At 40.7% G+C, this 15,759-nt stretch overlaps 1 protein-coding gene across 4 annotated transcripts in view; it reads right to left on the bottom strand.

Annotated features, from left to right (window-relative positions):
• Positions 1 to 15,759, bottom strand: part of WWP1 (WW domain containing E3 ubiquitin protein ligase 1) — a 150,875-nt gene that overhangs the window by 49,818 nt on the left and 85,298 nt on the right. For all 4 annotated transcript variants that reach the window (XR_001919118.1, XM_018058181.1, XM_018058180.1 and 1 more), the window contains exons 9-14: positions 12,636 to 12,972; positions 5,885 to 5,980; positions 4,321 to 4,495; positions 2,528 to 2,582; positions 2,359 to 2,443; positions 2,101 to 2,229 (exon numbers count right to left, since the gene is read on the bottom strand). Coding sequence is in view for 3 of the 4 variants with exons in the window: in XM_018058181.1 (XP_017913670.1) it covers positions 2,101 to 2,229; positions 2,359 to 2,443; positions 2,528 to 2,582; positions 4,321 to 4,495; positions 5,885 to 5,980; positions 12,636 to 12,972 (877 nt within the window). In the remaining variant the exon portion in view is untranslated. The remainder of the gene's footprint in view (positions 1 to 2,100; positions 2,230 to 2,358; positions 2,444 to 2,527; positions 2,583 to 4,320; positions 4,496 to 5,884; positions 5,981 to 12,635; positions 12,973 to 15,759) is intronic.

Here is a 15,759-nt window from a genome sequence, read left to right as displayed (position 1 = left end):
AACCATACATTTAGTGTTAGAAGAGCATGAGTGTTTCACCATTCCCGCTCCTAAAAAAGGGAAAAAAAAGATGAAAAAAGGACAAGGAGTGAAGCGGGGAGAAGAATTTTTCAACTGTGAACAGAATAAACAGAGTAGGATTCATAAACAAAATAGTGTCTGAGCAGAAAACATGGAGGGCGTAAGTCATACAGGTACTGTTGGGGGAAGGCGCATGCCAACCAGAGGAAATCAGAGCCCAGATGAGGAAGCCTCAAATGTCTGAGATACAGCTAAGTCGCTAGGGAAGCTGAGGCAGAGCGAATGAGGAGAAATGTCGGACGTGAGGCTGACAAGGTTACAGGGGTCAGATGCTCCAAGGGCTTAGAGGCCACGGTCAAGTGCTCTGCTTTTTTATTCAGATTAAGATGGAAACCACAGAAGGGTTTTGTGGAGTAACTTCTTACTTAAAAGAAAAATAAAAAAGTAAAAAGACTTGTATGGAGGACCGTGTTACATGAAGCATAGGTAGAAAGCAGAGTGATACTCAGAGAAGCACTCCGGGTGAGAGACCACGGTAGCTTGGACCAAAGTGACGGCAGTGGATATGGTGAGACACAGCTGGTCCTGAATACATTCTGAAGCTGAGGTAACTGGAACTCTTGATGGACTGTATGTGACGTGACAGAGTAGTCAAGGACAATTCCAAGATTTCTGGCTCAAACATACCTAAGAGTGGAGGTCCCTTCAATTGAGATGGGAAATATCCCAGGTAGAATAAGTCTGACTGATGGTAGTTATCCGGAAGAAGTTAAGAATAGCTATCAAGTAAGTAGCAGCAAAATTACAAGTGAAACACTAGAGAAAACATTTGTGAGCTGGCTAAGATTCACCAAGAGAATGAGTATAGACAGCAGAGAAAAGAGATCTGAGGAGGCACTTTGGGTACGTCAATGTTAACAGGCTGACGGGAAAGGCGGGTCCCCCGTCACCCAAAAAAAGGAAGAGGAAGAAGACCAGACAGGCAGAAGGAAATCAGGAAGCAGAGTCCCTGCACTACTTCTCAGGAGAGGGAAACTTCCTTCAAATACTCCTGAGTGTGTCAAATTAGACAGAGCTGTAAACAGGGACTAACCAATTAGAGGACACTAGTCCCCTTAGCAAGGTCAGTTAGGGTCAGTGAAACTTTCTTGGTGGTGGTTTGAGAGAGGCACTAGAAACAGCAATTACACAGGCAAGTCGTTCAGGTAGTTTTCTTGTAGAGGGAAGCAATACAAATGAATTCTCCATTAAATGGACTTACAAGGTGATGAGTCATGGCTTTCCACTTGCCCATTTCTAATTTCAGAGAAGTAACACCTGATGGGAATGATACAGCACAGAGACGGACAGTATGAACATCACTGCTGGAGTAGCTAATCGGAAGAGAGGGGGAAGATCTGGAGCACCAGCAGAGGGATTGGCCTTTGATAGGAACAATGGCAATTTAACTTCAGGATGAAGAGGGAAGACAGATGCTGACTGGTAGAGAGATGTAACGGTAGGAATTCGTGAAAGACTTTAATGGCTGCTTCTGTTTTCTTAGTAATGTAAAGACATCACATCTAAGAAAATGGATGAAGGAGAGACCTTTCAAATACTTAATTAAGCTATTTTTACCAGGAAAACCGTGTTGACCATCTCAGTCCCTGATGCTGCAGAGGCAAGATGTGCCTGTTAAGAGCACACACTCCGTGGACAGACTGCCTTGGTCTGAAACCACTTTCATCACTTGCTGCGTGACTCTGCATAAGTCTGTTTTGCTCCCTAGGCCTCAGTTTCCACACTTGGAAAGTAAGGGTATCAACCTCAAGGAGCTGTTGGAAGATAAATGCTAATTTATATAAAGTGCTTAGAAGAATCCCTGGCACACAGTCATCACTAGATAAATATTTACTATTGTTCTTCTTAAGGAATTATGTGCCACAAATCCACTCTAAATTATATACAGTAGAGCAAAACAAATATATTAGATTATTACTTGTGTAGATTTTCTTGATACATAATGTAAAATCTGCTTGAGGCTAAATTAGAAGTCAAACTTTATGTTCTCATTAAACAGCATCTCAGAACTTCACTTACACAGATGACTTTCCATTGCGAGGATCTTTGAATGTTGTTGTTCTTGTATTATGATCAACAAAGTACCTCACACCTTCCCGGGTATACCTAATTTCCCAACCTTCTGGCAGGGGTTCTTCATTCTGCAAACTAAAAGATAAAGTCACAGTCACACAAGGTGAACATTTTCGAGGTGCTAAAAACGTCCGAGCTGAGGTTCACTTGATTCCATCTCCCGACACGAAAGCTCACTTAAGTAAGGCTGCAGGATACACATACCCTTGAGTTCTGGGGTCCTCCCACTGGGTTGTTTTTGTGTTATGATTCACGAAGTAAACTCTGTCTGTTGAATCCACTCTTTTTTCTAAAAAATAGAGTGAGCATGGTGTTTAATAACTATTTGCTATATATACATTTCAATATTTTTATCAACAACACATTAGCTTACCCCAGCCTGGTGGCAAAGGCCCGTATGGGTCATTTTCTGCTGCTAACATTGAAGCCTGATTGGAGAAAAGGATTAGGAGGAGAAGTTAAAAGAACAGGTTTTTAATATAAAAGCATTAACTAAGCACTTGGCTGAATCACAATTTAAGAGTCATTTTCTAAAAAATATGATAAAGAAATGTGAATATAGTAATTTCAAGGCACAGAATTCTAAAAGTATCTTGAGTTAAGAGGAGTTAAATAAGTGATAAATTATTAGTTTTTCTACAATGATTTAGAAATAATGTATCAACATTAGCACTTTAATCTCTTAGCCTTTCTGTGACAGTCCATAAGAATGAAATGACATGAGAGAATAACATATAGAAAATAGTAGTGTTTAAATGAGGTAACATTATTTGCTGAAAAACAGAATAATTACCACAGTTCTCTTTAAAACAAATGTCTACTAACATAATATTAAACTCCAGTATTATCTTTGTAAAAATAAACTTTTACCTTTGTATTAATGTATTTTATATATTCAAACATACATAAAAACATATTAATGCTCTCATATTATGACAACTCAGAAATATATTCAAAAGAAAATAAACATTTTTACCATCAGTTTTTAAAGAAAGACAAATAAAAACTTATTACCTGAAAAATCATTTCTTAATGACACAATATATACATCTTGATAAATATTTTATAACTTCATAACAGATACTATGAATTGTACTCAGTATCATTTAGACAACTAAATCTCAACCTCAGGATGTTCTTTCTGTTTGTGCAGAAGAGCACACTTCTGATGCACACCATTCCCTAATTCTGCCCTGTTTCCCCAAAGTTTTCCATAGATACAGAAAAGTCCAGCCAAAACAAACGCACACACGTAATTTGTTTAGTACATACAGCTAAACGGTGGGACATCCCCACAGACTTCTGCACACGCTACTCAGGAACCAAGAACTGACCACACGAGATGCTGGGCAGGTTGGCCGGCCCACTCTCTGATGGTCAGACAACCAGGAGAGTGGACCAACCTGCAAATAAGAGCAACAAACCTTGCTACTTAACCTCCCAAAAACACAGAGCTGAATGAGCCTGCCGAAGGCAGGATTCTGAACAGCTGTTTTCTTTGTTTATCTTTTCTAATTTCTTTCCACATTTTGGGGTTTCAAGCTGCCCCAAAACACTACCTAGAGATGCCCAGTACTTGAGATTTATACGTTCTACTTCTTGAGATCAAATCTATTTAAACAGAAGTCCTCCCATCCCCCACACTCCCATGGATGCTTGCTTATGGCAGTAAATCACCAATTGATCAAATTTTCAGACAGCATTAAATTTTTTTGGACAAAACTACCTCTAATCCCAGGAATACATATTTAGTGGGCCAAAACAGATGAAAGCATCTCTACAAAGCTGGGATGGAACCAGGATAGCTGGGAAATGGCAAGACTGGCCTTAAGTAAAGTCACGAGGCAATCAGCTTTGTTTAAAGCAAACAAAATGATTATAACCAAAAGTAGAAGACTGGGAACTGGCCAAGACAAATTATATTATTAAGAAATTGCATTTATGAGACTACCTCTTAATAAGGACAAAAGTATGAGTGTATAGCTATGTAAACTAGGATTAAAAAAAAACTTAAAGTGCTTATGCATATCAGAAATGTGAATTATTTATTAAAGATCAACTAAAAAAGATCTTACAATCTATAACATTTAAGAAAAGTCACCAAGGGAGAAAAGGCAAGACGTCTGGAAGAAAAAGATGCATTAAGGCCTATAACTTCCTAATTACCGAGTAGAGGTATCGCTGGTTGAACTGCTGCATAGCTCCCTGCAGCTGGCTCCGCTGGGACTGCCACTGCTCAAAGTTCCGGACTGACTCCATGGTGGGCCGCTGCCAGGTTGTCGTCCTGGTGTTATGGTCCACGTAATACACTCTGCCTCGATCATCAACTCTTCTTTCCCAACTACCAAAGATAAACAAAGCAGCAGTGAAAATGAAAATAAACAATCATCTCTTTAGATAAGAAACTGGGAAGTAGTTAAGTAATACGTTGCCTAAATAATTTAAAAATCAAGTCCAAGAGATGATGAGTTTAAAAGAAAGTAAACATTGATATTCTTCAGAAAACTTACGGACATGTAACTTGCTATCTATTTATCTCAATTACCTTCCCATTCTTCCCATACATGATTTCTAAGGACTGTCTAAAAAAGAGGTCATAGACTGAACAGTATCAATGTGGCTACTCTCCCTCTTTCTTTGATAAACATTTACTGAGTGCTAATTGTATACCAAGCAATCTGCCTCTATCACCCTTGCCCACGTAAAGGGTTTTAACTCAACTTTTACAGCTTTTTAATCCACCTTTTGCAGCTACACTGCTGCTGAACTAACGTGCAGATGTAGTCACGCCATTGCACCTATCACCGTTTGCTGGCGTGGCTAAACGATGAGCCCAGTCACCATCTCAGCCTCACCGCCCTTCCCCACCCTCACCCTCACTTCCCCTTCTTTCAAGGGACCCATCCGAGGGGCCAAATCAACTCCTGGTGGGCCCCAAATGTGTCAGACGTCTCATTCCGTCATGCCTTTGTTTCAGTCCTCTCTCAGAACGGAATACCCTTCTCCACCAGCCAGAAGACGCCCTGTTCTCCTGAACCCAGACCCTCCAGGGTTCCATTCACCTCCAGTCAATCTGTATTATTAATTCATAGGCTTTCAATATACTTTCAGCAACCAGTTTCACAAGATAACACACTTGTTGCCTTTAATTTTCTGGACTTTGAATATGTTTATATTGGCGAGCTCTGAGTTGCATCTGGAAGGACTGTTAGTAAATAACAGCCTAACAGCACAAGCTTCATTTAGTATGTAATAGGAATGCCTCTTCATTTAAAATGCTCTATTAACTTCAGCCATAATTAATATAATTTTACTTGTAATAATCTTTTAGATAATAATTTTGAACAACACTAGGATCTCTTACGTAAATATCACGCAACAGCATAGTTTAGATCCCTGTCTATGAAGAAACACACACACAAACTGCCCTAAACATGACTCTCATTTCTCAAAAAATAGCAAGAACTGACACTGGGTCAGAAGTCTGCAACTCCCCTCAGTAAACTCTTGCCAGAGTTCGACATCTCCTAATCTTTTGAGGAAGCCCTTCAGACTGACTGTAAACGAGACACAGGGTAACAAATCTCATCTACTGAATGTTTACTATTCACAAAAGCAAATCAAGGAAAAGTAACATGCAGTAGCAAAGAACCATTTTATATTGCATTAACTAAGCTTTTAAAATTCCACGTATGAAACACAGCTGAAGCCGGAGAAGACGCTACCTTACCCTGGAGGCAGAGGCTGCGGCCTCTCCCACGTGGTCGTCCGGGTGTTATGATCCACATAGTAGGTTCTACCGTGAGGATCTCTTCTCTGTTCCCACCTTTAATAAAAATACAGAAATAAAAGAACAAGCTAAAGACTATCTGAAGAACGATCCCTTTTTTTTTTATGATTCCTTTTTATAAGCCAAAAAATTACACGTATGTTTTAAGGAGTCATGTATACACACAAAATGAAGTTGTTTCTTTTGGGCTTTGTAAATGCTTAATTATTCCCTTTTCATTAGCAGTGCTGGAAACTTCCCAGCTTCCCAGTGGGCGCTAGTGCTAAGAAACCTACCTGCCAATGCAGGAGACATAAGAGATGCGGGTTCAATCCCTGGGTGGGGAAGATCCCCTGGAGAAGGGCACGGCAACCCACTCCAGTATCCTTGCCTGGAGAATCCCATGGATAGGGGAGCCTGGCGGCTTACAGTCCATTAGGTCGCACAGAATTGGACATGACTGAAGCGACTTACCACACAGCATGCACTGGTAACTCAGTAAGTACATTTAGCAGAGGAAGACAGAATAACACCCAAAGTTTTTTAAAGTGACTAATTCACGGAATTCCAAATCATCACAAAACAGAAATTTAATCAAGAGCTGAGGAACTGTCACCCTAATACCATGCCCAAAGGACAAAATGCCAATGAAGTAATATCCGTTTTTGGCAACTGAAGAAAACACACATCTAGAAGATTTCAGCAGCAACTGCATTAAAGTGTGTAGTGAGACAGCTCCATGGACGCCCCTTCTTCCATCTGCATACAGGTCTTCCTTCTGTGCACAGCCACCCCTCTTCTGTCTTCGGTGCGCCTCTGAGTTTAAGGACATCCTCGCTTGTCTTCATCTGCTCCATCTCAGACACACTCCTCCTCTTCCTCTCCCCACCCTCAGTCTTTCCTCTCCACCCTCTCCTTGGAATGGCACAGAAGAGAACCTTCAAACGTTAAAAACAGAAACTTCCTATTTCTGAGTTTAACATTCTTGTTCTCAGCTGAAAGTAGAACAAATGAGAAATATTTTCCTTTCTCAAACACGAGGATTCAATTTAATCTGACTTCTTTTTAATTAGAGAAAAGTGAAACTGAAAGTTGCTCAGTCATGGCCAAATCTTTCCGACCCCAGGGACTATTGCCTGCCAGGCTTCTCCATCCCTGGGAAAGTGTACTGGACTGGTTGCCATTTCCTTCTCCAGGGGATCTTCCCGACACAAGGGTCAAACCCTGGTCTCCTGTATTGCAAGGAGTGTAATGTAAGAGGAGTGTAATGTACATAATCAAGCACACCATCCATAAAATGGGCTATGAAGCCATTTCTAATGTGATCCTAAGTTAGCTGGAAATATTCTAATTTAATATTCAATATTCAGTAAGCACTTAGGTTCCAACTCTAATTCTAGCCACTAGTTCTCAATTTTTCCATATCGCTTCCAGATTTCAGGGTTTTCCTCCAAAGAGAATTTATCTTACTCAAACTAAATTGCTTGCTACACACATCATATGAAGACCCCCTTTTGGATATCATCTTTGTAATTTTCTACATTCCATTCATTAGATCAAGTGAAGGTAGCCTTTTTCTGTGAAGTACTCGATATAAATATTTTAGACTTTGTGGGCCAAAAGGCAAAGTCAGGACTATTATGTAGGTACTAACACAGTAAGAGCAAAAACTCCTGTCATGCCCCACCGCGTCTTCCTGAGGTAGGTCACCCCGGCTGTGGATGTGCCATGTTCCCAGCTGCGCTCTGCTGACAACATTCTTGCAACAAAGAGCTCCTGGCCTGCAGGGGAGGAGCCTGGTCAATTCCACCACCCGCCCCAGTGACCAGAGTCTCAGGGTGCTTCTCCTTCTCCCCCAGCAGCTGATCCATGGGGAGGTAACTTGCTACAATGTCACTCCCAGAGTGAGAGTTCACCTTCTGGGGCAGGACCATTGCCAAGAACAAGCCCCCATGCGTGTGGGGTGACCAGAGCTAATGTCGGGCAGCAGGGAGGAGAGAAGGTGCTGGGGGGGGAGGAAGGCGGTACTAGGGTAGGGGGCTTGCCTCAGGCCTGGCCGGGGACTCAGTGACAGCCAGCTAGAGCTGAGCCCGTATGTCCTACAGCAGTGATGGGCCGGAACTGGTCAGAAACTAGAGCATCCCTGCAGTGGAAATTCCTGAGAACCTTTCAAACAGGTCCAAGTTACCAGGCTGAGTGATGGGACTTCCCAACAGAATTCTTCAATTTCAAAGGGATAAGTGCTAATTTTAACTGGTACATGTCACCTTCAACCATAACACTCTCCTGTCCCTAGTAGTCAGATATGGCTTCCCTATTTCATATACACACATTCCTAAAACTTACTGCTGAAAAAGATCTTATTTAAAAAAAAGAAAGAAATAATAAATGTGGGAGAATTTTGTTAAATGTATTACAGTAAAAATGACAGAATGTAGTTACTGACTGGATGATGACTGGGCTCTCACAAACCACGGTCAACAGCTGCCCCTCTCCACTGCTGCTTGGCCTGCTAACCTCTCTCCTGCCCACCCTTCAGGTCACTCTCATTTTTTAAACCAAAAAACTCCTCCTCAATATTGGGTCTTTTCTTGCTTGCTTCTACCAAACATTCCTCTTTCCCTGTGTGTTCACAGGGAAAAACCTGCTTCCACTAGTTCTCACTCTTCTGAAGAGTTTTCTATCACATTTCCACCCTTCCACTCACTCCATCACACAGCAGTCGGAATACAGCTCTCCTTCCCAGAAATCATCCTGTCAAAGGTCAACAATAAATAATCTCTTTGTTGCTAAAGTCAAAGGTGCCTTTCAGTTCTTATCTTACTTGAATTTTCAGTAGGTTTTGACCTTGTTAACAACTGCCTCCTAAGCATTTGTAAGCCACAGCCTTTGCCCAATTGCTCACTCACTCAAAATCACTGCATCAAGCACTAGTTCACGTACGTTTACTGGTGCCTGCTATACGGCAAGTGTCGTCTTAGGCACAAGAGATACAGAAATGGGCCACATAAAAGAGAACACTGATAAACACATAAATATATGTCACATAGTGATTTAAGTGTTGAAAAATAATACAAATAACATTATGCTGATAAGGACCCTACTCAAAAGAGTTTATACTGATTCCATTTATGTTAAGTTCCACCAACTTAACATAATTAATCTATAATCTACTGTCGAAAAACACTTGCAGGGAGGTACAGTGCTGCCTCCCTAAAAGCAGGAGCGGGGGTTGACGGAAAGGGGCTTGACAGAACTTTCTAAAGTGATGATAACACTCTAATCTTGATAAAGGTTTGGGTTATTTCCACCCGTCGAAACTCATCAATGACATACCTAAGACTTACACATTTCTATGTAAACTTTACCTAAAAATCTGTAAACAAATACTGAGCTCTAGTGAATGACATGCAAGCTGAAGTTTTGAGGGGCAAAATGTACAACTACAACTTACTGAATTAGACTTAAACATTAGACAAATGGAGAGGTGCAGAGAAACGTGATAAAGCGAAGAGAGTAACATGTCAGCTACAGAACCTGGTGATAGACAGATACACACGTGTTCACTGTAAAATTCTTTATATTTTCCTGCATGTTTCTAAATTTTCTTAACAGAAGGGTGGAAAAATATAAGGCAAGGGTTGGGGATAGGGATAGGGGGGCCTGATTTAGCCAGAGGGAATCAGGAAAGGCCTCTGGAATAAGGTAACATTTGGGCAGAGACATGCACATATCTGAGGTATAACATTCCACTCAGAAGTGACAGCAAATGCAAAGGGCTTTATGTCAGACCACACTTGGCATAACCCTCCAGGCTAGAACAGGCTACATTGAGAACACTCGTAATTCTGGGCACCAATGAAATAAGTCACCAAAGAGATAAAATACAGGAACTAAGAAATATTTCTGAGGAAAGAGGGGAGATGACGTAGATTTGAAAATTGCTAATATGGTTACAGACTGCCGAAGCAAGAAGAACCAACCCTGACCCCACTCTTGCATTTCACCTCCCACAGCTAATTCCCACAACCCATCGTTAACATCAGCCCAGAAGACTAGCATCCACCTTGGGGCAGTCTATTTTAATTTCTCACTCGGGTTAGTTGCTTCTAACCTTTTAGGCAACAGCTCAGAGAATAAGAATACATCTTACATAAATGTATCTGTTTGTCCTAGGCTGCTATTCACCTACAGATTTTACACACACAAAAACACACCGGAAAAACAAACTGTCAGGAAAAATGCTTACTTAACACACTCCAGGTTTCCAATCTGGTCAATACTGATTTACTTTATTATGCCTTCAAGTGCTGGTCACAGTCTATTAACAGGCTGCAACTTGTGATTTGAAAATCACTCATCTAGATTCCTCACTCATGTCAATTCCTACAAATTCTCTTCACGCAGTTCACATACAGTGGCTACAAGCACACGGAAGCATTTACCTGGCCCCACAGAATTAAGTTTATGTACTTATCATTTTAAACAGGAATGTGCCCACTTTTCTCATTTATAAAAGCCTGGCCTGTTTTCTTCTGCTTTGTCTCCTTAACTCCTCATCTGCCTATACCACTTCTAGAATAATCTTAAAACGCAAATATGACTGTTCCACTCCCCTGCTTAAAATTCCTGTATGTTTATCCATGGTTTCCGGGGGCCGGGGTGGGGGAGGGGCGGGACTCCAAAGCTTCAGCAGGTACACAAAACTCTTCAGAGAGCTGTTTATTCTTCTGTATTACACAGCTTGCTTCCTCGAATGCTCAACTCAAGCTGTAACAAAATACCGCTTCCTGAGGTCAGCTTCTTAATTTGTGGGTGTCAGAGAGCTGAACATGCAGTTAGCTGCCCTGAAAATGAAACCTTTCACCACACCCGCCTTCTCTGCTGCTTTGCTAACACCTACTCCTCTTTTAGAAACCGCTGAAGGGTCATCTCTTCCAGAAAGTATTCTTTGATCTCAGTATCACAGGGTATCCTATTAACCCCCCTCTACACATGTTCCCCTCCACAGCACCCTAAACTTGGACCTCTAGCTTAGCTTTAATTAAATTGTACAGTCAATGACTATTTACTTATCTTTATCTCCCGTCAGATCAGAGGTTCCTGACAGTATGGAAAGCTTCTTACATATCAATGTCATAAGGGCAGACACGTGAGACTTTGATAAATGACTAATGATAAGTAGTCAAAGAGAAGACAAAGGAACAATGAGAAATTTTTGAGAGGAAGGAAAGATACTTCATGGCCAAAAATGCTTGCAGGAAACAGTGGAGATTTCCAGTAAGTGGATAAAAATAAGCTCAGAGAAAGGTCTGGCTTGGACCTGTAAATTTAACAGTTAAAACGATGGGAGAGTGTAAGACTCAAGAGAAACACCCATTCAGGAGCAGACTAAAGCCTGAAACCACAAGGAGGCAACAGGCAAAGTCCTATAATCCAGTAAAGGGCACTAAGAAAAACACAGCTCAGAAAGTCAGAAAGGGTACCGACACAGCAGCTGTGGCGGGAGAATGAGGGCACCGAGGCAGAGACCGCGAGAGGCGCCGTTTTCACAGCTGCGAGAGGAGACAGTCCTAACCCCTGTAGGAGGTAGGACTGTATACACTGTCGTGGATACAGGACACTGCATCCACCAGGGGTCCCCAACTCTAGGGCCATGGACTGGTCTCAGTCCCTGGCCTGTCAGGAACTGGGACGTGCAGCAGACGGGGGTGGCAGCAAGTGGCGATGGAGAGGACGGACCTTCATCTGTATTCACGGCTGCTCCCCACAGCTCACGTTACCCCCTGCAATCTGCCTCCTGTCAGATCAGCAGCAGCACTCAAGGAGGAGCTCGAAACATATTAAGTGAATATGGGAGAGATGACCAAATGGAATACACAGAATGTTCTTTAAAGAAAATCATAGGAAGCTGAATTATTAGCATGGAAAATTAAAAGATGAAGAATTATTCCCTGGTAGCTCAGCTGGTAAACAGTCTAACTGCAATGCAGGAGACCCCGGTTCAATTCCTGGGTCGGGAAAATCTGCTGGAGAAGGGATAGGCTACCCACTCCAGTATTCTTGGGCTTCCCTGGTGGCTCAGCTGGTAAAGAATCTGCCTGCAATGTCGGAGACCTGCGTTCGATCTCTGGGTTGGGAAGATCCCCTGGAAAAGGGAAAGGCTACCCACTCCAGTATTCTGGCCTGAAGAATTTCATGGACTGTATAGTCCATGAGGTGGCAGAGAATCGGACACAACTGAGTGACTTTCACTTTCAGTGAAAACCTGAGTTTGTAACAGTGCTTCTCAGCAGGCTTACTGGATCCCTCACAGTATTGAGTATAAACTGAGAAAAAAAAAGATGGCTACTTGCTTCAAGCTTAGCCTAGGGAGGCAACAGTAAAAAAAGCTAGAGAACTGAGACTATTACAGAGTGTGTCAGGGTCACTCTTTTCTAAAAGTAAGCCAAGAATCAAATCGACAGTCGTGCAAATTAATATAAGGTTTTTTCCTCTTCCTGTCATGTAGCACATGCTTTAACTATAACTAGCAATTGTTCTTAGTTTTAAAAAAATACTTGGTTTGTAGCAAATACACTGTATGAATTAGATTCTAACTTAGATTTCAAATAACTGAAAGGAAAAATTTCATATACATATTCAACACTCAGGTTATTATTAAAAAGTTGCTATCTAAGTCACACATCTTTTAAAAAAATAAATAACATACCCTGATGGCAGCGTTTCTGTGTTGGCACCTCCAGACTGCTGCCGGACAGGTTCCATACATCCGTCAGGCTGTCTTAATTTGGCTGCTTCAAAAGCAGAGCTACTTGCAGAATTGGAGGTGGAAGGATCTAATGTACTTCGAGCTTCAGATCCAAAGGCTGCACTGTTAGAGACAATACATTCATTGTTTTCCGAGGAGGTCAGTGTTTCTTGAACTGGAGGGTCTTCAACAGGAGTACTAGTGCAATTTGAAGACAAGGCGGGTTCTCCAGATCCTATTGCAGTACCCGTGCTGGAAGCGTTTTCAGTCGGTGCAGATGAGGGTGAGTCTCCATTAACTGAGAAGGGAAAATCAGTAAGATGATCTGTCAAGAAACGACCAAGCGCCCAACTAACTCATCAACTGTATTTATTCAGAGCCTAATTCACACCAAGCAGTGTATTAGGTACTGATGGAAATAAGACAGATAATACTTTTTGTGGCTCATATTTTTGAGATGAATGTTAAAGAACTCATTTTATACTTGCTGGAGAAATAACCCAGCATTGAGATCCATTGACATAATTTTAAAAATTTTCATTTTAAATGTAATCGATCCATTTCAACTACATGTCATTGTAAGAGAAAGTCAAATTAAAACTGGGAAGGGAATAGATTATTGAAGAAAACCTATTAGAAAATTGCACAGCAAAGTTCTAATTGAGACAGAGGAAGGAGACATAATTAAGAGTGATGAAACGGTCAGGCAGATTTTTAAAGAAAGAGATGTAAACAGTGGGAAGAAGAGAAATGAGTACTATTAAAAGGAATCAAACTGTAGGAGCAAAACAGAACCAATCAAGTTCTGTACCAACTACAGGGGAGAGCAACTTTGGAAGAAAAATATCAGTAACAAAATATAAGAAATAAAAATGTACAGTGCTACCTGTGCTCAACACTTAGAAAACCTGAAGAAAAGAGAATGTGCACAGAGTGAATTCTGGTCTCTTATATGATATTCAGAATTCATGGAATATATGATGTCCAAAAGTGAACTTTTTCATTTAACTTTCAATCTTGATCAATGTAGAAATTGATTTCCAAAAAAAGAAAAGATTAGCAACAGTCTTTGGAAAGCAAAATAACGCTAAATGGAAAAAGTGGAATATTTCAGACAAGATAATCCGGCCCAGTAAGAAAGAATCATAAACCCTTATGATACTAAAACACATGCTAACAAAGTGTTAAAAACAGAAGAGGAAAATTAATTATTAAACAGCAGCTCTTAGCTGTTCAAGGCAAACCCTTCTCTCTGACAACAATTCAGCTCCTCCAAGTGCTCTCAGCTCTTCTCTCCATCTGCACCACTGGCCCCCTCACTGTTCTCGCTCGCTGCAACAGCATCCTAACTGGTCTGCCCACTTCCTCTCTGGTCCAACTCCAACCCATTCTCCAAACAGCAGCCAAAGCAATCTCTAAGAAGCATACAAAAGATCGTTTCACTCCCTAATTAAACACACCTATTGCACCCAGAGTAAATTCCAAGTTCTTTACCATGGCTCATGAGAAACACTCCACATAGTCGGCCCCACAGCTCCACTGACTTCTCATGGTGGTCTCCCTTCTGCCCCGTGAGCAGAGCGAACTCCCTCCCCTCAAGGACGTGCGCTGGCTGCTGCGCTGGCCTCAGAACAGCTCCTGCTTCTTATCACGCAGCGTGCAGGCTCAACCACTCCTTCAGAAAGGCAGCGCTCAGGCACCTTATTTAATTCTGCACCTGCCCCACCCTCAGCCCACGCTGCCTACTAGACTGTTTTGCTTCTCATGTTCTGAAACAGTTTGTTTTTATTTCTTTTTCCATTAGTTCAAAATGCAACACTTTGTCCAACTTGTTCCACTTTTGTATTCTCAACAGTTACAATGCACCTGGCATATGAAAACAATAAATGTTCAGTTCAAGAACAAATCACAGAAGCAGCAGTAAACATATCTCTCTCAAAACTAGGCAGAAAAAAAGAACGTTAGTAGAAACATTAAGTACATGAAGGATTGAATGACACAGTCAATATACCCGTCCTAAATTACAGCATCAGAGAAGCAGTTCTGAGTTTTCATTACATACATATTCCATCCAAACAATCTAGGAATTTTAAGGAAAAAAAATGACACGTAAAGGACCAAAGAAAAATTCCAATTTTACAATCAGGAGGTGATACTATGATTATAATTCAAGAAAATTAGAAACAAAAAAATATATATAACTTACTGAAATGTTTACTGAAAGTCTGGCAGATTCTGTAAAACATTTGTTAAGGATTATCTTATTTAATTCCCACAGAACAATGCTATGAGGAAGATACTACCCATTTTACTAATAAGAAAATTGATGCTTACGTGTCCATAAAAATGATAGTTCTCCCCCACCTGCAATCAGTTTAGCTTAGAAGATTTTTTTATAAAACCTTAAATAATTATTAAGTTAAAGAAAAATAATAGTTATGAAATCACAAACTTTAAGGAAATTAATGGCATGGAAATACTTGTATGAAATATTTGACATGGCAAAGAGGTATCCAAGGGTATATGAAAGAATAGCAATAAGTGAGCTTAGCTTTCAATTCCAGACCCGGGGGAAAATGGGAGAAGGAAACGAATTATAAGAAAAATATAATAGATCAGAATTTCCTAACCTGATTAGAATCTGTTGGATATTGTAGAAAGTATAGCTCTCACTTTCCATTCTAGAATTACTGAATCTCTTAGGGACTCTCTGGGATCTGTATTTTTAGCAAATGCTTCAGATGAATTCTTAGAAGTAAGGTTGGAAAAACCATGAAATAGTGCCTTAGCAAATTTTATAAAGAAAAATATAGTTTGAGTAGCATTTGGAATACCATGTACACTTTCATATCAGTAAGTCTAAAATATATTAACTAAACTAACTCAAGAGAAAGAAAAATTGATCAATCAGAGTAGAAATGTAAAAGGGGATAAAAGATCGAACAGTGTCCCTCCAAAAGTCAACACACTCAGTTTTTCAGCCTTCAAGGAACAGATTACCCCCGTGTTCTCTGAAATGTTACAGTACATTGGTGGCAAAAAAGAAAAAGGAGTTTCTTAATTTATTCTCCAAGAGTAATATAAC

Source organism: Capra hircus, chromosome 14 (assembly GCF_001704415.2).
Source record: "Capra hircus breed San Clemente chromosome 14, ASM170441v1, whole genome shotgun sequence".
NCBI classification, from domain to species: domain Eukaryota; kingdom Metazoa; phylum Chordata; class Mammalia; order Artiodactyla; family Bovidae; genus Capra; species Capra hircus.
The sequence above is the reverse complement of the archived record's forward strand: the minus strand, read 5'-3'. Positions and strand labels throughout refer to the sequence as shown.